Here is a 22,749-nt window from a genome sequence, read left to right as displayed (position 1 = left end):
TATTTTACTATTTCTGTCAGGCAAATGTACCGGCAGTCTCACAGTGCAGCTAGCACGTGGCCAGACGTCTGTGCTGTGCTTTGTGTGGTGGGAGTGACTGCAAAAGAAGAAGCTCAAACTGGTGTTTGCATCCTGCCGTGGAAGTGCAAGTAAGATCATTTGCATGCCCTTTCCTGATACGTGTTGCTGGCTAAAATAGCCCAAACTATGATTAACGTTTGCATTCATTGATTACACAAATTATCTGCGTGGGGAGCTAATTAATAGCTAGCTGGCAGTACTTAATTCATCCTCGGAGCAGGCCGACTGCTCGCTCTTTGTCACTGAGGGAAGGCTAGTGTTAGCATAGCTTTTAATGTTGTGTAATACGTAACAAAAGGCTCAATAGCGTCCTCAATATCGGTTGAAAGCTTTATAGTTGCATGTGTTTGCTTCCATTGGGTAACAAATGTAGGTAATGCTTCTCCACAGCAGTGACCTGTGTAACGGTCCAGAGAGTGATCGTGTTCGCTGGTGACTTTTAAGCCCAGTGTGTCCGTGGTTGTCGTGGAGTGCCTCCAGATGTCTCCGTTTTCATTTATAATATACTGTCAAACTGCTCTCTGATTGAAAACATAACATAAAGACATTTGTTGGGTAACTTTATGTTTTCGATTTATGTCGTGCCTTCGACAACCACGGACGTAATAGTCACCAATTAACACGGTCACTACTGAAACGGTAACACCTGCATTAAAATAAAGTATCAACCGTCTTCCCCTTGAGATTATCGCACATCATTTTTCAATCACACAATCCGTGACAGCAGCATCGACCGAAAAACTGGAATGTAAAGTGTGTTTTTATTTGGTTTATTTTTTTTTCTAAGTCACTATAATCATTATTGACTTAAAAAATGATAAAATAAATTGGTCAACTTACTGAAATTTATATCAGAGAACAATAAAACACTGGGGGAGGGTGGGGGGAAAGCAATATGGTGATATAGCGCAAGTTGAGGATGATAAAGGAGAGGAAAGCTGGGACTCAGAGCTAGATGAGTTTTTCAGATTTTCAATCATGCTCCACTTAAATTCCTTAACTTTTTGTCTCCAGCGGTGCGAGTGCTGTTGTGTGCGCGTGTTGTGTGTTTGAGAGGTGTGCTAGCCGTCAGAGCAAGTTCAAGAATGAAGAGAGGCCAGAACGGAGAGGAGGCAGCTGCCGAAGGAGAGAATGACTCCAGCTCTGGTACTACAGCATGCATTAATGCAAATTGCAGTAAACACTGGTGCTCTGCCACTTTCATGACTGCATGTGTAATGTTCACTTTAAAGCTTCTGCGAAGAAAGCAAAGAAGACTAAGGAACCAGAGGCCCCGATAATGTACGACGATCCTCCTGACAAACTGACCAGCAAAGACGGACGTGATGCCAACATGAAGATCACATCCTGGAATGTGGATGGGCTGAGAGCCTGGGTGAAGAAGAAGGGCCTAGATGTGAGTTAGTGGTGGGCTTGAGTAAATACAAAAATAAATGTCTACTGTATAAGACTCATGAATTATTTTAACTTGTCTTTGTCTGCAGTGGGTGCGTGAAGAGGCTCCAGATGTTCTGTGCCTGCAGGAGACAAAGTGTGGGCAGAAAGACCTCCCTGCTGATATCACCTCAATGCCAGAGTACCCTCACAAGTACTGGGCCGTGACGGACGAAAAGGAGGGGTACAGTGGCGTGGCCATGCTCTGCAAGACTGAACCCATCAAAGTCACGTACGGCATTGGTGAGAGGTGTTTTCTAACCAGAATAACTCTAGGCCTCTGAGACGGACCTAAAGAAAATGTCTGTGAAGTCTTACTTCACTGATATCAGTCATGCCTATAATTGGCCAAAAAGTAGTTTTTCTCACATTTATTTTTGCTTAAAATTCACCAATCACAGCATAGAAAGGATCATTTTAAATGTTGACGTTTGGAAATTTATCAAATATTTTGCGAGTTCTTTGTGGTTACTCAGGCATTGGGACATAAAATCAAACCTTGCATTAAACATCCGTTTAGGGCATTCAAATACCAAGTTAGCTGCACTGAGTTTTTGCATCCATACTATGCATTAACAATACGTCTGCAAATGCCTGCCTCTTACACATTTTCATGGCTTGCTGTGGTTTATTTGCTGCTGGCAGTAAAAAAAAGATGCAGACAAACAAGCCATGAGCTAAGAGGCCAGAGGTGCCTTTTTAACAACTCGTAAACCTAGGGATGTACCTTGGGCAATCAATTTCACATCCAGTTAAAGCAAATTATCATTTTGATTATTTAACTAGTCCAATGACAAGAAAACATACTCTTTGAACCAACTTCACAGCAACAACATTGCAGGGTTGGTTTGCAGAATGTAGTAAACATTAGCAGTGCCAGTACCAGACTTAAATCTTCTTTCCTGTGCTTAATATTGTCATTCAGTGTTAGGATTGGGGAGTATTTATTTTTTAATACTGTCATACCCTCCCTGAATTTTACCACAGTATATAGCATTACTGCCAGGTGTTCTGAAATCACATTTTACAGCCTAAATCCAGTAACCAAATCCTGCATGGGGTTTTTAGAGGGAGTAATGAGTGGATTTTTTTCTTCTTAGGATTACCAGTCTGAATGCTAAGCTAACCAGCAGTAGAAACATATTTTTAAAGTTTTTATTTAGCCAGATTAGCACCAATAAGATAAGAGATCTGCTAGCAATGCAAAAAAACAGCCTTTCACTGATGTCTCTAGTGTTGCTTAAAAATTAAATTACAGTTTGTTATGAATACAACAAAATCTCCATTATAAGCAAACTCAAGACATCTTCAAATCTTGTTTTTGTTTATGTATATTAATTTAACTTCTTGTCAATTTTTCAGGCAAAGAAGAGCATGACAAGGAGGGCCGCGTCATCACTGCCGAGTTCCCCAACTTTTACCTTGTAACTGCCTACGTGCCAAACTCCGGCAGAGGCCTCGTGCGCCTTGATTACCGCAAAACCTGGGACGAGGACTTCCGGGCATACCTGACCGAGCTGGACGTACAGAAGCCTCTGGTGCTGTGTGGCGACCTCAATGTTGCACACCAGGAAATCGACCTGAAGAACCCAAAGGGCAACAAGAAGAATGCTGGCTTCACTCCCGAGGAGCGCGAGGGCTTCAGTCAGCTGCTGTCATCCGGGTTTGTTGACAGCTTCAGAGAGCTCTACCCCGACCAGTGCTACGCGTACTCCTTCTGGACCTACATGATGAACGCACGCTCAAAGAACGTGGGCTGGAGGCTTGATTACTTTCTGCTGTCGTCTGGTCTGCTGCCAGGTCTGTGCGACAGCAAAATTCGCAACAAGGTGATGGGGAGCGACCACTGCCCCATTACTCTGCACATCGCAGTGTAGATCAAGTTAGTTTTTACTGCTGTCTTAGTACTACTGTTACCACTTCACTGATCATGGTTACCAGTGTATTATAGGGGAGATTCCCCACTCAGGCTGGGATATCTTTTATCTATGGACTTTCTCATGGCTGAACTGCTGCCCAAACTCACTTTCAGTAGGTCCAGGTAGGCTTAGTTGTCTTGTGGATTGATTTAAAGGCCCATTTGTCCTCTTCATGTAAGTTCATCAGTAAGCCCAGTGATTTAAAGGAAAACACTAAATATTCAAAGATCTCTAAGCTAAATTTCAATGAAGTCCTGTGACAGGCAAAAGAACCTACAAGTTTTTTTTTTTTCATTTCAACCACAGCTGTTTAAAAAATGTAACTATTTCTTGCACACAACTTTATCAAACATGTTCATTTTTCTGTAGAAATACATTCCCAAAATAAAGACTGAATTTATAGAAAAAACTACTTGTTAGTGTTTTATTTTAAGATTTTTAGCCTCCATCAAAGGAAACATTCATGAAGCATTTCTAACACATTCCTCTAGTCATTGATGCACTTACAACACAACCTGGAAATCAACTGCAGGTACTCTTGCTGTGCAAAAACAGTACTCCTTCATTTTACAGCATGATGTTATTTAGCCACATGTGAGTAGGATACGTGAAGATGAATCACGTCTGCAGTTCGCTGATGTTTAACAAGGGGTCAAAAATTAAACTTTTAATTAAACTTTCTGTTTGGAGTTTACCTAGTAATTTCTGAACCTTAGGGCAAGAGTGTTCAAAATTTTAAGACAACACCAGGGTTAAATGAGGATGAAAAAGTAGAGCGTTCTGCAAACTGCAATGCTAAATTGAAGAGGGGTGAGGAAAATCTGATCAAAATAAAACATTTTCTAAGTGTTTTACGGAACTTAAATTGTATTAATATTAGTGCACAGGTGGACGAGTGCCCTAACCTAGACACTTGGTCTGAAAAGTGGTATCAGTGAATCCCTACCAGCTGTCTGATTCTGTCAGATCAAAATAATGAATACATGGCACTGTGGAAACAAAACGCTGCTGAACATCTAATGGGATAACTTAAAACAGTGCAACTAACTTTAAAAGTGTTAGAATGATTTCAGTTAATTAGTGAATTGATTTAATGCATGATGATGTAATAAGCCTGTAGACTACAGTTTATGGGTGATACCCAAAGCATCTAATTAGGCTCAGGGATGAACTTTATTATTGGCATGACATTGGTATTTGCAGATACCAATATCTACAACCAACACACTGCCTGTAAATACAAGCTTTGTGTACGAAAAAGGTTTGCACAATGTAACGCAGGAAAAACAGACCTCCATCAGCCGAAGTCTTCTTTGTTCATCTTCAATCCTTAAACTTTTCAAGTACTGAGGTTTTAGGTCTGAGCATTGTTTATATATCATTATTGATTTGTAAGTATCGGAACATCAGATACTAAAGATGAAATATCAGGGATACTTAATTAGGCTCTCTGTGTTTCATTGTAAAACAAGCCATGTTGAATGAACTTTAAGGGCTATAATGACCATCACTAAAATGCTAGTTCCCCAAGATGTTGGGTCCTCCCTGTCCTTTAATGAAGGGATGCTCTGCTGAAATTTAACTGTGACCTCAACCAGGTAAAAACAATGAGGGCTCTGTGATGCTTACGTTGCAGTACCTGCACAGCTTTTTTTCTGTGTACAAATACAACAATGAATTCCAAAATGTTCCAGAAATACAGACCTTTGACTAAAGATCTCATAGAGAACATAGCCTGGTAATGTTCACTAAATATGACTACACATTCTAGCCGGTTTTAAGCTATAGCAAAAGCTATAAGCTTTAAGCTACAACATAGCCCAGAGCCACTTTAAAGAGAGCCAGCTTTGTGAGATGGACAACTCTGACTTTAGGCTGAACAGACCAACTTTATTTTCTAATTTTCCTTCATGGTACACCCTCCAGCTCGATAATTTCAACACTTGTCTATGTTAACTTAATGCTATGTGTTCGCTGGTGCACTTTTAGGTTATAGGACTGCCTGAAGCCCTTGCCACATTCTACACACAGATATGGTTTTTCCCCTGAATGTGTCCTCTGGTGTCTCTTCAACCGGTTGGCGCTGAGGAAACTCTTATCGCACTCAGAGCAGGAGTATGGCCGGACTCCTGTATGGTAGCGGAGGTGGATGGTCAGGTAGCAGGACTGGGTAAAAGTCTTGGCACAGTGAGGGCACTGGAAGGGCTTGTGGCCCGTGTGGAAACGTTCATGCTTCAGAAGCTCTGCGTGGGAAAAGAAGCCCTTCCCGCAGTCAGAGCAGAGGTATGGCCTCTCACCTGAATGAGTCAGCTCGTGTCTAATCAAAGTTGCCTTGTAGACAAAACTCTTGTCACACTGTGAGCAACTGAAAACATTCTCCCTGGTGTGGCAGCGCTCGTGCTTTTTCATGTTGCGCTCCCTTTTAAAGCTCTTGCCACAGAAAGAACACATGAAGGGCATTTCCTCTGAGTGGATCTTCATGTGGCTCAAAAGCCCTCCCTTGTAGAGGAATCCCTTCCCGCATTGTGCGCAGGTGTGCGGCCGCTCTTTCTGATGGATGCGCTGATGTGCAGTGAGAGCTGCTCTGTAGGCGAAGCTCTTCCCGCAATTGCAGGTGTGCACTCGTTCTTCTTTGTGTGTCTGCAGGTGTCTGTTCAGGTGGCTGGCACAGCTGAATCTCATCTCACAGCGAGGGCATTTGAAGGGACGTTCCACCTTGTCTGCCTCATCCCCATGGGTCTTCAGGTGCCTCACCAGAGCAGACTTCCAGGCAAACGCCCGGCCACACTCTGAACACAGGTACTCACCGTTCTCCATGTGGGAGCCCTTGTGCTCCCTTTGAGCTTCAAGGGACTTGAAAAACTCGCCACAGATCAAGCACTCATACTTCCGCCCTGATTTGTGAGTCTGCTTGTGTCGCTCCAGTGATTGTTTGAAGGAAAACCGCCTTCCACACTGAGAGCACAGGAAGGGTTGCTCGCCGGTGTGGGTACGTTGGTGGGCTGTTAGTAATGACTGGAATCTGAAGCTCTTGTCACACTCTGAACAGCTGAATCCTCCCTCTTCATCATCATCAGAATGATTAGTGTGAACCTTGTCAATGTGATGCTGGACCTGTGATTCCTCGGGGTGCTGATAGGAGCATTTAGGACAGGAGAATGCAGCTGGAAGGTCGTCTTCTACAGAACCTAAAGAAAGAAAAGTCATTAGACACTAGAGCAATAAATCAGCATTATGCTACTAAACCACAAGGGATTCATAAAAATCAACCTTTGAAAATAAGTTTTATAATTTTCTCTTTTTTTATCAGTACAGTCTAAGGGTGGAGATATGCTCACTGTTTCACCCTGTCTTCACATTTAGCTGTGCAATGAGCATTCTTGTAAATATACACCCAAATGTGCAACATGTGTTACTGGGAGACCACTAGAGGGCACTCAAGAGACCTCAGGCGCCTAAACAACTGCCTAGTGTGAGGGATGCAAACTACAAATGAAGATAATTGTTAATTCTAAGATCAGAGCTAAAAATATTATCAGCCCAGGCTGATGGCTGGTGTAATGATTTAATTAGTGACTGTATTAACTGGTGACTTCCAGCCAACTGCATTGGTCGTTAGAAAAGACGGAAAGAGCCACAAGCCCTTGATCAGTTTTCTGATATTATGTCATAACATCCTCATCAGATATGTATTTAATGAAAAGCTAAATACTCCAAACAGTCATGGGCACACTTACATGAAAGTAACTAGTTTTCATGGTCACTTTTCAACTGCAATACTTATCTTATTAATTTATGATTAACTCATTACTAAAACTGAATTTACAGTATATGTCCCAGATGGTTACAGAAATATTTTACCTTCTGCAATTTGAAATTCGCAGCAGGCCATATTGCGATTTAATCTAATTTGCGTTTAATTGCCCAGCCGTAATAGTAACTGTTATTTCACCTGAATAAAATAAACATACTTTTTCGTCCTCGAACAATAACACATTGTTATAAAGGGATACACAATTTTATCAGCACATCAGTATGGGCAGATAATTTAATAGAAGACAAAGAAAAATATACTCACAGTCATCACCATCACCTTTTGATGAGACCATAGATGAACCATAAGAGTGCTCATCACTGCTAAAAAGAAGGAAAAGTTAAAGATGAAGCTCTTTCTATTCACAAAGTTTATCCATGGACATCATGCATTCCACTAAGCATATAGTTCATTAAAGGGATAGTTCTAAGTTTAATGTGGCAAGGATATGTCAGGTACTTGTCAATAATACTGTAAGTAGCCAGAGGAGTTGTGAGTCAGAACTGCAGGTTTAAGACAGTGGCCAGAGTGCCATCACAGACGCTATATTACACAGGAACATTTGAACTACATCCATCCATCCCTTATCTACACTTCTTAAGGGGCTTAAGCCAGTTGCAGCTGGCGAGGTGCACCCTGGACTGGTTGCATGTCCATTAGAACCACTTAATTTTTGCCATTTTGCACAGTAGTCACTTTTGTTACCATAAACATTGGAATCATCATGGAAAACTAATTGCTCAGCACAACACTGATCTGTTCATGCTCTAGACCTGTGGTAAAACAAAGCAGAAAATAGAAATATAGGAATGTATTTGTGTAGAGCTTACCAGTTAAAAGGTAAAGGCTTCAGCTCTGAAGGCTTCGTCTTGGTTTTCTCCTTTCTTCTTTTAGCACTCAAGCTCTTCTGCAAATTTATAACCTGGATCTTCATGGTGGGTTTGCGTTTGCGCCCACTTGTGCGGACCTTTGTGAGCGCTGTAACTTCACTGCCAAGCTCAGGAACGGTACCATCGGGGTCACAAGTGGGAAGCTCAGTGCTCTGTAGTTTTGCGCTTTCTGAATCATGATTTTCTTGGTCTGCTGCATGGACTTGGCTGTTTGGTTCAGCGGAAGCCTCCGTGGCAACTTCATCACCCATGACGACCTCTTGTCCCTCTTCTTGGTTCTCATTCAGCTTGTTCGCATTGTGATCACTGTTGTGAGTTTTCATATGCCTTGCGAGTGCCAGCTCCCAGTGAAATCTCTTTTCACAGTGATGACATGTGTAAAGGCCGTCTACCATGTGTGTTTGCTTGTGTTGTGTTCGAGCTGACAATGATTGGAATGTCTCCCCGCAGATGACACAGTCGTACTTGCGTGCGTTTTTGTGCGTGTGTCTGTGCCTGTCAAGGGATTGCCTGAAAGAGAAGCAGCGTCCACAGTCACTACAGCGGTGGGGGCGTTCTCCAGTGTGGATGACCCTATGGGCAATCAGTGAGGAGGCAAACTTAAATTTCTTCTCACAGTCCGGGCAGTCATGAGGCCCAGGCGGGATTTTTTGTTGCACAGACTCCATGTCGTTCTTGATAAATTCTGGATGTGCAACGTTTGTCAGAGCTTTTTCTTTCTCTTCTTCTCCCTCTCTGGTTGACTCAGCTTGAAGAACTACCAATGTATCTTCAGTCACCATGTTACAGCCTGCTCCTTCAAAGCTGTTTCCTCCCATCACCACTTCAATGGTGTTGCTCTCACTTAATTCAACCTCTGCATAATCTGTCACTGTGATTATTTCAACAGCTACATCCTCCACAAATGATACAGCCTGAGTGTCATCACTGAGGCCTGGCAAAGGGTCTGATTGTTCAGGTTGTTCTGCAGGTGTTGCTTGTTTGTAAGGGAGTACAGCAGAAAGAGAGGAGACAATGCGGTCACCCATGCTTGAAGGTGGAACTGCATAAAAAGGAGAGCAAGCATAGTCATCGAGTTCTGTGAAAAACAGAAGTAATACAGTAAAGGCTAAAAGTGACTTACCATGTTGCTCTAAATGTCCAAAGTGTTTGTGGTGCTTGAGCAAAGCTTTAATGTCTGTAGGCTCAGAGACTGAGCGCTCACACTCCTCTAACACAGAGCAATCAGACCCGAGCCACAAAACAGTCTGTGAAGAAGAAGAAAACAAGACACTTAAAATCCATTCTACACAAAGTTTTTTACATTATGCATGGGAAATAGACATATCTAATTTTCATGTCAAACATATGTAAGACTAGATACAATACAGGTCAATTAATCATGCATAATAAAAACAGAAGAAACCAGGCACTCATGACCTCACTCACAACATGAAAATCCAAAAATAAGAAAGGAAATACTTTATCATGCACAAAAGAAGCCATATGTGAACACAATCCAGAAATTTCACTGTATTCTCAGATGCAAAATGGAAAACTGTTCTGTGGTCAGTTTGAATGTTTTTTTGTAACCACAGACACAGTGCCCTTGGACTAAAGGAAAGAGAGACAATCCAGTCTGTTATCAGTTCACAGTTCAAAAGCTTGCATCTCTGATGGTATGGACTTGCATTAGTACATCTAGCATGGGCAGCTTACACATCTGGAAAGGCACTACCAAAGCTGAAAAGCATATTGAAGTTTCAGGGCAACATATGCTCCCATCCAAACAACATCTTCTTCCAGGAAAGTCTTGCATATCTCAGAAATAAAATGCTAAACCAAATATCACATCCATCACAACAGCGTGTCTTCAACAGTGGAAGAGTCCAGTCGCTAAACTGGTCTGCCTGCAGTCCAGACCTTTCACCAATGGAAAACATTTGGTGCATCATAAAACAACAAAAACAAAACAAAAAAAACAGCAAAGAAGACAGCTAGAGAAGCTAGAAACCTACATCAGATAAGAATGGGAGAACATTCCTCTCCTGAAACTTCCAGCAACTGGTCTCCTGACTTCCCAGATGTTTACAGACTGTTACTAAAAGAAGAGCGAGCAACACAATTGTAAACATGGCTCTGTCCCTACTTTTTTAAACCTGAATTGCTGACATCAAACTCCAAATGAACTTTTATTTTCATGGTAAAATGTCTCAGTTTCAACATCTGATATGCTGTTCATATTCCAGTGTGAGTAAAATATTGGGTTTATCACATAAACAAAACAAAAAAAATGAGCAAAACATCACTCACTTGTCAACTAGAGCAAAGTTAATCATTTCTTCCCAGCATGTTGGATCACAGCAGTCTAAGCACAGCAGCATCGTAAAGTATGGCATCTTGTGTTACTCTTTGATTAAAGTGATATAAAGCTATCTTTTTTCACAATCATAGCAAAATAACCATTTTACCTGCTCGAGGTCAGGAACAGGCAATAGCTGAGCCAGCCGAAAGAGAAACTCCGAGAACAGCACCTGTAAATCACTGTCATACTGAGACCCATACTCTGCAGGGAAGACCTCCTTTGGAAGACAAAAAGAGAAGAATGTACTGTTTTCAAGCCATGTTAAACATCTTTACCAACAATTTAATGTGTTAAAAGAACTCTTCATCACATAAACTACAAAAGCACATTCATTTGAACAGATGAGTGACACTGCTCACCGAGAAAAATTCCTGTCTCACTTCGGGATCTTTGACCAGAGTCTGGATCAACTTAAGAAAGTTAACAAATATTTCCTCCTCTTCTGATTCTTCAATCTGCAAAATGAGCAGAAACACACACATAATACGAGCTTATAAGCAGCCCAGGTATTAGCAACAGATATTTTCAGACATTTTCTAGACACTTACTTTAATCTTGTCAAGATGAGACAGGATGACATCAGGTTCCCCAAGCTTTTCACTTTTGCACAATTCAAGAATATACTGATAAGGAGAAAATAACACATCTGCATCACAATGCATTTTCCACACTACTGGCTTTCTATCTAACTGCCTTGATTTTACAAAAGAAAAAAGAGAATTAAAAGTCCTACACTAGTACTCACCCTAGCTCTTAATCCCAGGATAAGCTGTGTCCTGTGTTTGCACATTAACAGCTCAGGAACCATGTCCATCACCAAAGAGACAAACTCAGCTAGTTTCCAGTAGTTCATGGCATCTCGTTTCTTTATAACCTCCATCATGGATGCTGACATGAGCTGGAGAGGTGGGACCAGGAGGCGCAGAGAAGCCAGTGGTAATGGGTTGCCTGAAAATATATGACAAGACTCAAATGGACTGCAGTCTTTGACTACAATTCCTGACCTGGCTAGGTCATTCACTAGTGTCTTGGCAGTTGTTTTTGGTTGTTTAGAGACATCTCTCACTAGTTTTCTTTCCAGAGTTTTTGAAATCCTTCTTTTCCTCCCTCTGCCAGGCTTGTTCTGTAATATGTAGCTCTCTTTGAATTTCTTGAGGATTCTTCCCACTCCAGTTCTTGACACTAGGAAACACTGTGATAACTTTATATGTCCTCCTGCTTTATGAGAATCAATAGTTCTTTTTCTCAAGTCTAAACTTTCTTCTGTTTTGCCATGATGCTTTCTCCAGTAAAAGCTACAATCCTTACTGAAGTTTTATGCCATGTGTAAATTGGAAGATTAGCCCCAGTTTAAACTTAGTTTTACAAGCTTTGAGCATTACAATGTTAAAGCAAATCACTGCACGCTTTGTGCTACCGCTCAATGAAAAGGTCAGTTCTAAAGGTAGCTCATAATTTTGACCCTGAAGTTTTTGGTTTTTGTATGCAAAGTAAAATAATTTTAGCATCCAAAATAAAACAAGGGTGTTTGAAAAGCAGTATCAAAACATCCTTGCTCCGTTTAACTGTTAAAAAGGAAATCTTCACAGGAGGGCTACTAACGTCGTGCTTGTATGGGTGCTGTGTTGAGTACCTTTAACTGACTTTTATTGTGAAAACACTGTTTTTTACTCACATTTATTTTGTAGTTCTCCTGGGATAAATAAAGTATTTTTTATTTTGATTTACTTGCCATCGCGGGAGTTTTGTTTATTGTCTCTGGAACCGTGATGTGTTTTGAACGCAACCTTTAAAAGATCACTGAGTGAATGTTCAATAACAGCAATGTTGCCTAAGCGTTGCCAGCCACACTTTTAACATGTTTGTTTGGCCTGTACTGATACCACTCATTTACAGACAGCAGGCGTGAAAAATTAAACGAGGCGTGCGTTCATACACGAAAGAAAACGCCATTAAATCAGAATAAGGTACTAACTTTAGCTAGCTTTCTGAGCTAATTTAAGTTAAAAGAATGTGAACTATAAATGTCAAAGATAGCTAAACCCAAGTTACACAACTTGGATAGTGGATAGTCTTAGTGGTGTCCCAGTAAACAAACCTTTTGTAGTGTTCGTGAAAACAACCGCGTCCATCCTCTAACATCGGTGTTGAAAATCTGATTAGCCGTTATGAGAAGAAAGTTAGCTGCAGTTAGCCGGCGGCTAGCTAGCTAAAAATCTACAGTTTATCACTAATACTGACAGGATGACAAAGACGGGACTACGCTACTGTCAAAAGAAAAACATAAAATTCCCACTAAACATGCAAAAAGAAGCATTCAGTCGTTATTTAAACTAATATACGCGGTTACATGGTGCAGATGATTTGTTGTGAGTCTTCTTCTTCTTCTCTTTTTAATGTTTGACTGCAGATGAGGTTTTCATTGAGTTACCGCCTCCTGCTGGCGACTTAGGTTGAACAACGACACCGTTCAGGTAGGCACTTTTGAGCACAGATTTTCTGATTTTTTTTTTTTCATTATACCCACATAAATATATTTCTAAGTTTCAGATGAAATTGCAGGTATGTTCAGGGATTCAAATCTCTAGACCAGTGGCTCTCACCTGGTCTAGCTTTAGGACAAACCCCTTTCAGAGCGACCCCCCCCCCCCCCACCCCCACCAGATTTATTTAATAAACCTGTTGCTGTTTGGATCTGAAGTTTCTGAGGCTTTGTAGAAAATTCCTTGATGTTTTCATTGGAAAATCTTGAAATATTCCCGGAATCCAATTAATGTCTAAAGTTCCAAAAAGTTTCATGTACTTTGTGAAATTTCTTCACATGAACAGAAAAAAAAAATAGATAATATACCACCTAGTTGTTCTCAATGTGGGGTCAAGACCCCTCTGTGGATCATGAGACACCAAGAGGGGGTCCCAAGATACCTTTCAAAAAACAATACTTTTAAATGATTTCAAATTATATGTTTTACATTTTTAAAATAAATGCATAAAATTAGTTAAATGTAAATTAAAAACATGGCTATTTGGTGAGATTAATGCTGAAATCAAAGTTAAAAAATCCTCAAAATGTAAGTCTGCACATGCCTGTTCTTCAATTTGCATGTCTGTGTTTAACTATGCTCCAGGTACAGTGGGTCCCCGGTCTCTGGCACCTTTTTTAGGGAGTCACAAGCTGAAGAGGTTGAGAACCCCTGATATAACAAAAGGTTTTGTGGAAAATGCTGACAGAAAACTCACAAAAATTGAGGGAAAGTTCTAAAAGTTTACAGGGAAAAGTCCTCAAAGGTTTCAGGTAATTCAGAATTTAAAAAAAAAAAAAAAAAAAACACTAAAAATTTAACCAAACATGTCAAACAAGTAGTTTTTTTTTTTTCAGTCCTTCCATCAAATACTAAAACTGCAGGAAAAAGATAAAAGCACTTCATTGGCTGACGATGTTTTTTTCCCTGACACATATTAGCAACCCACTAGAAACAGCTCCATGACCCACTTTCACGAGGTACACATCCATTATATATACTGTGTATCCCATTTGAGGTTGCAGGGGGCTGGAGCCTATCCCAGCTGTCAAATGGAAAGAGTGGGGCACACCCTGGACTGGCTACATGATTGTTGTTCTCAAGTAAAAGTACAGGTCTATAAATCTTCTTAAGTAAAGCTAAAACGTATTTAATTTAAAGTTTACTAGAGTTGCTTCTGGGGAATTTTGCTGATTTCCAACCAGGCTGTCCAGGTAAAGTCACACCTCCCTAATAAAGTAAAATGGACATTTTTAATTTTAATAGCTATAGAGTGTCTATGTTGAGTCCACATATAATTAAACTACACTTTTAAAGTGTGAAATTCAATATTCAAATTCAAAATTACAATATGACCGAGTAATACTAAAATCTGGGACAAGGTGGCTCTCCTCTGACAAGCAAGGGGCAATTGCAAACTGATTTATTCAGCATCCTGAAGTCACAGGTGGGGGCTCCAGCTATAACTTCCACAGCCATAAACGCTTCAGATGTTACAATTTTTGGGTCATCTTCGTAGAAACAAGGCCTTTGGTCACTTGACCAAAACACTGCACTCTTTAATTCTTAATAGGGGAGGCGGGACCGAATTGCATAGGTCCGTCCAGCCCTTGAGCTAGTCTGCTCCAGCTATGGATCCCTCTCCGTGCAGAACCACCGCTCTGGACCGTCTGTGCTTCAACAACACCGCCTTGAAGAAGCTGCCGGTGGATGATTCAGAAGAGCCCGGGTCCCGAACGGTCCCTGCGGCTTGTTTCTCCAGAATTCGTGCCCTCCAGCCTCTTTTACGCCCGGTTTTGGTGGCCCTGTCCCCGGCGGCGCTGACTCTGCTCGGCTTGAGTCTCGAGGACGTGTTGAGTGATCCTCTCGGCCCGGAGTACCTGAGCGGCTCCAGGCTGCTGCCGGGCTCAGAGCCGGCTGCTCACTGCTACAGCGGACACCAGTTTGGAGTGTTTGCGGGACAGCTGGGGGATGGAGCGGTCATGTACCTGGGGGAGGTGGAGACAGGGAGGCATGGGCGATGGGAGATTCAGGTGAAAGGGGCAGGAGTCACGCCTTACTCGAGGTAAGCTGCTGTGCACCAAATGAACACAGAAGTTATATTAAAACAAGTTGCTAATCCGGAATACCAACTTTTTATCGTGTTTTAGCAAATTAAGTGAGAACAGAAGAGCAACAGCTGACACAGCCATTGTTTATTAAGCCTTTCCTCACCAGAGGCATGTGAGTGCTTTAACACAAGCAGAGCTGCTTAAGAGCTTAGAGCCTGGCACACATCAAATGTATCCTCTGTCTCATAGCTGCAGCGTACTCAAAGAAACTGCTATTTTTGAATGTCTGGGCTGTATGATTGTGCCAGAAATTCTAATCAAGATCATTGTGATTATCGTGAGATCATGATGATCTTACAAATTACATTTATTTGAAAAAGTTTCAGTCAGAAACTCTCATGTTCCGAATCAACCATTTATTGCAAAATGGATGTGCAGTTTTTCTGTGTGATGAAGGCTCTGCTCAGAAGATGCTCCCTGGTTTAGCCATGCAACATGCTGGCACTTTCAAGTTAACCCAGTGCCACCTCCTCCCCATATAGACTAAGGCATCAATGACAATGCATGTCAAATATGATGAAATTTGTAAATAAAAAGTTGAAAAGAAAAAGTATAACAGAAATTCAGATTTTTATATGTAGTTTAAGCTCTTGTAGGTAGTTTTCAAGTATTTACAAGTCCATGTACATTGGTGGTATGGTTGAAAAATGTACAAAGAGTGCAAGGATGCTGACTAGACATGATCAGAGGTATAAAATATGAAGGATGTGGGTTTGTTGATGTAGCTAAGAAAATTTTTGATAGTTTGATAGCAATCACGGGGGGGGGGCAGATTCTGAATTAATGTCTGACCTGAGGGCCAGTAATAAATTATGGGGAAAAAGTTAGCAATGATGATAAATGATTTTGAGATTTAAAAAGTCAAAATGATAAGTTAAAAGGCTCAAAATCTGAGATAAAAAGTCAAACTTATTTGTTCAAAAGATCAAAACACAAAATTAGATGAAGGTAATGCTTTTAATAGGGAAAATTTATATAAAAAAATAAAGTCACAATCATCTTTTTAAGGCAAAAATATGGCTTAAAATTGAAAATGGTGCACCTAAAAGGTCAAAATATGATGTCAAGGTCAAAATAATAAATTGAAAAGCTCAAAATGTGAGATAAAAAGTGAAAATAATAAATTGACAGTTTAAAATATGAGATAAAAAGTCAAAATTATAAGTTGAAATGGTCAAAATATGAGATTAAAAGGGAAAATAATAAATGGAAACTGGCCAAAATATGATTAAATATGATTATTTGGGATTTCACACTAATTTTTTGTAATGTTTCCAGAGATGGTGATGGAAGGAAGGTGCTCCGCTCCAGTATCAGAGAGTTCCTATGCAGTGAGGCCATAGCCGCCCTGGGGATACCCAGCACCCGAGCAGCCTCCTTGGTGACCTCTGACCTTTACGTCACCAGAGACCCACTCAACAATGGTAGCCGTGTGTCTGAGCGCTGCTCCGTTGTGCTGCGTCTTGCGCCGTCATTCATCAGGTAGAAAACATTTGATGTTGTTCATTATGCACGCATTAAATCCTTCTATCTGGGTGTTATATCTCTGCCCTCTGTTGTAGATTCGGATCATTTGAGATCTTCCAGGGACGAGACGACTTTTCAGGCCTGCAGGGTCCCAGTGCAGGCCGGCATGACATCCGCGCTAAGCTGCTGGATTATGTCATTGAGAGTTTTTATCCTTGCATCCAAAAGGCTCACAGTAGCCGGAATGATAGGAATATGGCTTTTTTCAGGGAGGTGAGACTGGAGGGATTTGTTGTAGTTAAATCTAACTTAATCTCTTTTAGTTTGGTTAATTAAATGGTGATTTTAAAGTTATTTCAATGTCTAATTGACTTGTTAACCTGCAGGTGATGGTGCGAACAGCTAAGCTAGTGGCTCAGTGGCAGTGCGTTGGTTTCTGTCATGGTGTCCTCAACACAGACAACATGAGCATTTTGGGTCTCACTCTGGATTATGGCCCTTTTGGTTTCTTGGACAGGTAAGCTGCTTAAAGTAGATTTTTTAAATTTTCATTTTTGTAAAAAAAAAAACAAACAAACAAAAAAAACCCTTCATACAGCCTGTGGCTTTAACATACAGGTGTAAAAGTAGATTATATGTCATGTCTCAATTTCTGATTTCTGAACAAACACTCTGCTCACCAGATACGACCCAGATTTTGTTTGCAACGCCTCGGATAAAAGAGGTCGCTACTCATACAAGGCCCAGCCATCTGCATGCCGCTGGAACCTGGCTCGCCTGGCAGAGGCGTTAGGCTCTGAGCTGAATGCTGCTGAAGCAGGGGCTATTCTGGATGAATTCATGCCCACATACCAAGCCTTCTATCTGGGTACCATGAGGAAAAAACTGGGCCTCATGAAAAGAGAAGAGGACGCAGACAGTGAACTCATATCAGACCTGCTTTGCCTCATGCATAACACTGGTAAACACTGTGAAACCCCATTTTTAAGCTATATGGACTTAAGTATCCTAGTTATGAGTCTTATCCTGGTTTGATCATATTTGAGACATGGTGTTTACATAAAAAGAATTGGCTATGCATTTCCCTGCATACATGATTAATACTAGTATCCCAAATCCTGATGGCTGCATCTTATTTGTGCAGGCACCAATACTTTCAGATTTAGATGCTGATACGTCACTAGACCAAGGACGCACCTGCAAAGGTAGTCAGCAGTTCTCAGAAAACGGGGTAAAGCATTTTCAAGTCACAGCATTCAGTTTTGTTTGAGGTCTCTGGGTGACACCCAACAAACAAAAAAATGGAGTACTATAAAAACCAGATCAAAACTGGGATACTCAGGCCCATGTGATCTGAGCTTCATTCACCAATATCTTCTCAAGATTTTCTTGCATTTTGTTCTTATGAAAGTTTCTAAGAGAAAACTACATCTCCACCATGTCAGACTGGGTGCATGGTGACTGTGTAGCAGCAGAATAGCTTCATTTTCATTTCAGCATGCATGTTAACATGTCAGGGCTTTCAGACTCCCTGATTTGCACAGAGCTCACGCACGGAGAATCTTGAGAACAGAAGGTTTGCCTGTTTTTTTTTCTGTAAGCCATGCACATCTCTCAGTCAATTAGACTGGAAAATGATAACTAGAATGCTATTCTTACCTTTTTTTTGGCAGATACGTGTGAGTAGAATGTGTTTGCAAGGTGTTTTTAATGACCCTGATAAAGAACAAAAGCCAAAATGCATCAGTCTAATGAAGTGTTTTTCTACACTTCAACTGCTGCTGGAGCTGTTTCAACATCAGTAGAATATTTCACAGACAGACAGTCAAGTACAATTTGACTTCACTTTTAGGGAGATTTATTAAGGTAAAATGTATACAGAAAGACAGGGTTGTGACAGCAGGGCGTCAGCCCAACACAAAGCACATGCACACCTGGAATGATCTTGAGTTGCTAAATTGTTTGAACTTGTGCTATTAAACCGATGAATGTCCTTGTTAGCTGAAAGCTCAGGCATTAGCATAAGGACATGAGACTGCATCACTGTGTGCATTTACTGTGAAGAAACATTGTTACAACAGTGTTTCTTGGCATACATCTTATATCATATTTTCCTTTTAAATGGTGCCACGTTTGTAATAGGATAGGCAGCAGAGCTGAGTATGTGAGTCGTGCCCATGAAAAATTTGCCAACAGAAATTAACAGGCTTCCCAATGGTAAAAGAGTTATTGCCAAGAAGCACTGTTACAACAAAGAAATAATCTACCAAACACAAATAGAAAGTTTGCCATAATTAAGTCACGCATTTGTCCATATCATTTAATAATATAAAAGTGTTGAACTGGAATAAATGCAGTAAAATGTAATTTAAAGGATATTTTGTCTTTCTTATTTTAGTATATCTGAGTCCTAATAAGTGGAAAATTGATGATTTCATCCTAACATTACGGCTCAAATGTGTACAAGACTTCTCTCTAGTGTTCTTAGATTTTGTTCTTCATCAAGAACAAATATTTTTAAGAACAGTTTGTGAATGAGGCTCCTCGCTGTACTCATGCAACTTCATGTTGGAGTGCTTACAGATCCTTTGAGTTACGTTTTACTTCCATCTCTGTCTTTCTAGGTGCAGATTTTACCAACACCTTCCGCCTGCTGAGCTGCATCCCCTGGCCTGAAGAGGGTGACAGTGAGCGGGTTGCTGTAGAGCCAGTGGTGAACCTCATCTTAGAGCAGTGTGCTTCTTACGAGGAGTTAAAGGTGGCTAATAAGCCAACTGTGGAGGACGGGTGAGGGAGTGTATGGTGGTCTGATACATGTAGGTGCTATAAAAATAACATAATGTCTGTATTAGTCCCACCATACACTCCCATTTAATCCTAGCTTTGTAGAGTAATCATTTCAAATGATAAAATCAATCTTTTTTCCTTTTAAAATGCTAGCGTTTTGAGGAAAAAGCTTACCAAGACAATATGTAAGTTTAAGTTTTCTTTAAGCATTTATTGGAATTTATGTTGAGACAGAAGCAGGCCCTGATCCAGATTTCTGGTCCTTTTTTTCTTCCTAAGTCTATCTTTTCTCCTTTATTAGCGAACTGGCAATGATTCTATCCATGGCCCAAACAAACCCCGTCATGTTTGGGATAGTAGCAGACAGTCCAGAAGTGTCTGAGCAGCTTGTGAGGATTGGACGGTTAAAGGAGCTGCTCAGCACAGATCAGACAGAGTTGAAGGAAAAGCAGCGAGACGACTGGATTCGCTGGATCAGACGGTACAGGTAAGACCAAAAAAACAAGACTCTGCAGCTCCACCAAGATCCAAGCATTATTTTAGCTTCTTTTAGTGACTTTATTTTGGTTCTGCATTGTTACATATTTACTTGACATACAAATACCATTCATCAACCCCAAAAGTGGTACCACGACTGAGCAGTACAGGTGCATCAGAAAATCGTGGGAAAAGTTCATTTATTACAGTAGTTCAATTCAGAGTGAGAAATTTGAAGTATTTATTTCTTTATTTTCTATGATTATGGCTCGCAGTAAATAAAGTAAAACAAAAAATCAGTGTCTTAAAAATTAGATTACACAAGACCAGTAAAAGGGATTGTTGATATAGAAATGATGGCTCTGAAAAGTATATTTATACATACTCAATACTCAATACTCGATCTGTGCTCCTTTTGCATTAATTACTGCATCAGTCCTGCTGTGCATAGAGGCGATCAGCCTGTGGCACTGCTGAGGTGTTATTGAAGCCCAGGTTGCTTTGAGTTTTGCCTGTGTTTTTAGGTCTGGTGTCGCTCATTTTCCTCTTTACTCTTTATAGATTCTCTATGAGGTTCAGGTTTGGCGAGTTTGCCAGCCAGTACAGCACAGGAATATCATTGCATACGTTATGAATTTATTATATTTGTCATAAGATGTAATCCTCTTTTGAATATGTATGTTCTTGCATTGCATATTAAGTATTTTTCATATATACATATAATTTTGACAATAAGTAAAACTAGGTGGGAAAAATTCATCCAATTACTAGTTCCTTGCCAACAACTTTTCTCCTGTGTTAAATACCAGGAGACGTTTATTCAGGGAGTGTGATGGCACTGCTGACTTGTCTCTAATTAAAGAAGAGAGGCTCAAAGTGATGAACAGCAACAACCCCCGTGTGGTCCTACGGAACTACATCGCCCAGAATGCAATTCAGGCTGCTGAAAAAGGAGACTTCTCTGAGGTTTGGAAGCACAGAAAGTCTTGTGCATGTTTGTACTTGTCTGAGTGTGCGTTGCGGTGTAAAAATGAAAAACCATATATATCTTTTGATAGTGTAATTGTTAATTAGAACAAAGTACAGTAAGCTTATAACCCTTAAGTCCAACAAGGGTAAAAATTCACTGGTATCAAAACTACTAAGTAGAGAGACACCACTGGAGTTCCTATCAAAACAGACTGATTCAAATTACTTACTAGATAGTTAGTACTTACTTGATTAGATTTTTTGAAGTTAAAGGCCAAGATCATTGGGCCTAATGCTTGCTTATGAGACCAGGAGAGTGAGCCAGTAGGATTTACTGAGGGTTTATAATTGTAAAGAGCACAGTCTACATCTGCTCTATTTGAAAACTGCCCTGAAAATGAAGTAATGTTTATGTGCTCTGTATTAAAAAACATGTTTTTAAGAAGAGAAGACTTATATAACTAGCTTATTAAAGACTTTTCATACTGTAAAACCTGCTGTTGTTGAAAAATAACAATTCTGTGGTTTCCTAAGTCTTAGGAGATAGTCATCATTATGAGACCATTGTTAAACCTGATTTTGTGTCAGTGACTGTAACAGGTCCTAGTATGCCCAATTTAATTGTTACACACAAGGTGAGGGGAGCCTTGTGTGAACAATACGCCTGATCAAATCTAAAGTGGGCCTGGTTTGATCTGTGAAACTCCATGGCTGTAAATGAACCCTACTCTGGCCCCGCTTATACCAGTCACACATAGTGGGATATATAACTGTGAGGCAGTTGTTCTAGTTTTTAGATGTAAACGTTTTTTTGTCCAATAGAATTTAACCTGTAAAACTGATTGACTTTCTGTCCCTTTTCCTGCAGGTCAAAAGAGTCCTCAAAGTTTTGGAGAAGCCGTATTCTGAATCTGATGCATTCGACTGGAGTTCTTTTGATGGACATGATGCTCTTCAGCCTGCTGTTTCCTACGATCAGAAACCTCCTGCATGGGCAGGAACGATCTGTGTCACCTGATCCACATAGAGCCTCCCAGAGAGGTGCAAGGAGAGGGTCTGTTTGCTCTGATGGGCTATCAGAGCATCCGTGTTCAGACATCAGACTTTCTCCTGCATCCTGGAGGGAGGTTGTTATGTGAAGGAGTCAGTACGTTTACATGCACCGTGAAGCAGAGCTAAAGTTGGTTTTCCTTGTCAGATGAATGTCTGCCCCTACTTTGGTAGATGGTAATATGCCTTGTTTTGGCAAGTTACTGTGGACTTTTTTCTTGATGGTAAACAAGCATCGAATCAGTTATATGTTGAATTATGAAAACATGGACAAACATTAAAGCCTAGTGCATTTTTTTACCTGCTCATAACAGTGGGTAGATTTTCTCTTTTAAGCCTCCCCACTTTTATCTTATGAAAGCTGAGTGTCTCAAAAACCACATGGAAAAAGAGATCCGTTCTTTAGTTTTGGACGGACTAAGGCAATAACTGGACTTTTCTAAGTGCATGTAAACATACTGAGAGTGTTCCAGTGTTCATCACAAAGGCCATTAACCAGTTAATGTGCTTTCGTTACAGTCTTTAAGTGTTAAGGAATAATGAAACATCATCACAGGTTAAATTTGACTTTATGGTCATTTTCTATAACTGGTCAATGTTTTTGCTGATGAAGTATGACGACTCAGATGACAAATCACACAATGACCTGTCTGAGGCTGAAACACCAGGAGCACACTGATGTCAGGTATTTACAGATAGGTGGCTACGGATAGACTGACTACGTTTTGTTGAGGCAATATCATTCCTCCTAAGCAGAATATGAAAATAAAGACAATAATCTTGAAGTTATGATATATAAGAAAGAAATACGGAAACGTATCTATGATAGTACAGTTAAATATTGTAGAGTACATTATGTATGTAAATGTGAATTTGATAAGATA

General features: G+C 40.4%; 3 protein-coding genes across 6 annotated transcripts; 2 read left to right on the top strand and 1 right to left on the bottom strand.

Moving 5' to 3' along the window:
• The first annotated feature begins 12 nt into the window (after window positions 1–12).
• On the top strand, window positions 13–3,789 carry apex1 (APEX nuclease (multifunctional DNA repair enzyme) 1). Its single transcript, XM_041780698.1, has 5 exons — window positions 13–149; window positions 1,096–1,227; window positions 1,314–1,477; window positions 1,566–1,758; window positions 2,878–3,789. The coding sequence occupies exons 2-5, from the start codon at window positions 1,167–1,169 to the stop codon at window positions 3,390–3,392; spliced, it is 933 nt and encodes a 310-aa protein (XP_041636632.1). The 5' UTR covers window positions 13–149; window positions 1,096–1,166; the 3' UTR covers window positions 3,393–3,789.
• Window positions 3,790–3,867: 78 nt separating this feature from the next.
• LOC121505399 (zinc finger protein 37-like) lies at window positions 3,868–12,867 on the bottom strand. Of its 4 annotated transcripts, none has more exons than XM_041780696.1 (10): window positions 12,833–12,867; window positions 12,581–12,637; window positions 11,228–11,430; window positions 11,031–11,105; window positions 10,842–10,937; window positions 10,589–10,699; window positions 9,262–9,385; window positions 8,079–9,180; window positions 7,513–7,571; window positions 3,868–6,622 (listed from the first exon to the last, which is right to left on the bottom strand). In XM_041780696.1, the coding sequence occupies exons 2-10, from the start codon at window positions 12,612–12,614 to the stop codon at window positions 5,382–5,384; spliced, it is 3,045 nt and encodes a 1,014-aa protein (XP_041636630.1). In that variant the 5' UTR covers window positions 12,615–12,637; window positions 12,833–12,867; the 3' UTR covers window positions 3,868–5,381. The 4 variants fall into 4 exon arrangements, with proteins under 4 accessions (XP_041636630.1, XP_041636629.1, XP_041636631.1 ...); XM_041780695.1 differs by having other exon boundaries at window positions 12,724–12,864; XM_041780697.1 differs by having other exon boundaries at window positions 7,513–7,568; window positions 12,581–12,864.
• Window positions 12,868–14,635: 1,768 nt separating this feature from the next.
• On the top strand, window positions 14,636–21,842 carry selenoo2 (selenoprotein O2). The gene is made up of 9 exons (XM_041781240.1): window positions 14,636–15,069; window positions 16,394–16,597; window positions 16,678–16,855; window positions 16,969–17,099; window positions 17,266–17,543; window positions 19,207–19,369; window positions 19,671–19,856; window positions 20,656–20,812; window positions 21,684–21,842. The coding sequence occupies exons 1-9, from the start codon at window positions 14,636–14,638 to the stop codon at window positions 21,840–21,842; spliced, it is 1,890 nt and encodes a 629-aa protein (XP_041637174.1).
• The last annotated feature ends 907 nt before the right edge of the window (window positions 21,843–22,749 follow it).

This window comes from Cheilinus undulatus, linkage group 23, assembly GCF_018320785.1.
Source record: "Cheilinus undulatus linkage group 23, ASM1832078v1, whole genome shotgun sequence".
Classification (NCBI taxonomy): Eukaryota; Metazoa; Chordata; class Actinopteri; order Labriformes; family Labridae; genus Cheilinus; species Cheilinus undulatus.
This window is presented reverse-complemented; position numbering and strand designations above follow the sequence as displayed.